This window comes from Buceros rhinoceros, unplaced genomic scaffold (genome assembly GCF_000710305.1).
Source record: "Buceros rhinoceros silvestris isolate BGI_N320 unplaced genomic scaffold, ASM71030v1 scaffold29533, whole genome shotgun sequence".
NCBI lineage: Eukaryota > Metazoa > Chordata > Aves > Bucerotiformes > Bucerotidae > Buceros > Buceros rhinoceros.
In genome coordinates this window covers 4212-4658 of record NW_010404665.1, presented here as the reverse complement: position 1 = coordinate 4658, position 447 = coordinate 4212, and the positions used below count along the sequence as shown (strand labels likewise).

The window sequence follows — 447 nt, the reverse complement described above, 5'->3', positions numbered from 1 at the left end:
TGGTGATGGCCCTGGTGACCCGTCATATCACTGTGCCACAGCAGCAGCACAGGGGTCACTCGCTGAGATTGTTGGCCACCCCTGGTCCCTTCCTGCAGATCACTCCTGGATGACGTCCCCAGCCCTAGCATCCCCCCACCTTGTTGCACACCCAGCACTGAAACCCTCCCAGCTACCAACGCCAGGTTTCAAAGGCAGCTTGCTCCCAACTTTCAGAATCCGACTCTTGGGATGTGCTGGAGACCCTTCGATCTGCACAGGAGAGGGGGAGAAGGAGGTGCTCCCAGGAGTTCCCTCACCTTGTAGGCAGCCTCCCGCATGAACTGCTTGGCCGGCTGCTTCCAGATGGCCGGCACGGTGATCACCCAGCGGATGGCATCTCGCTCAGGTAGGGACGGGCACTGGTCCCTCAGCCACCGGTGGGGAAAGAGGAGCTGGGGACGCACC

The 447-nt window shown here is 61.5% G+C and overlaps 1 protein-coding gene across 1 annotated transcript in view; it reads right to left on the bottom strand.

The window, feature by feature from the left end:
- Positions 1-447, bottom strand: part of LOC104491105 (heat shock 70 kDa protein 12B-like) — a gene marked incomplete at both ends in the record, with an annotated part of 4593 nt that overhangs the window by 1154 nt on the left and 2992 nt on the right. The window contains one exon of the mRNA XM_010133471.1: positions 300-434. Coding sequence (XP_010131773.1) covers positions 300-434 — 135 coding nt within the window. The remainder of the gene's footprint in view (positions 1-299; positions 435-447) is intronic.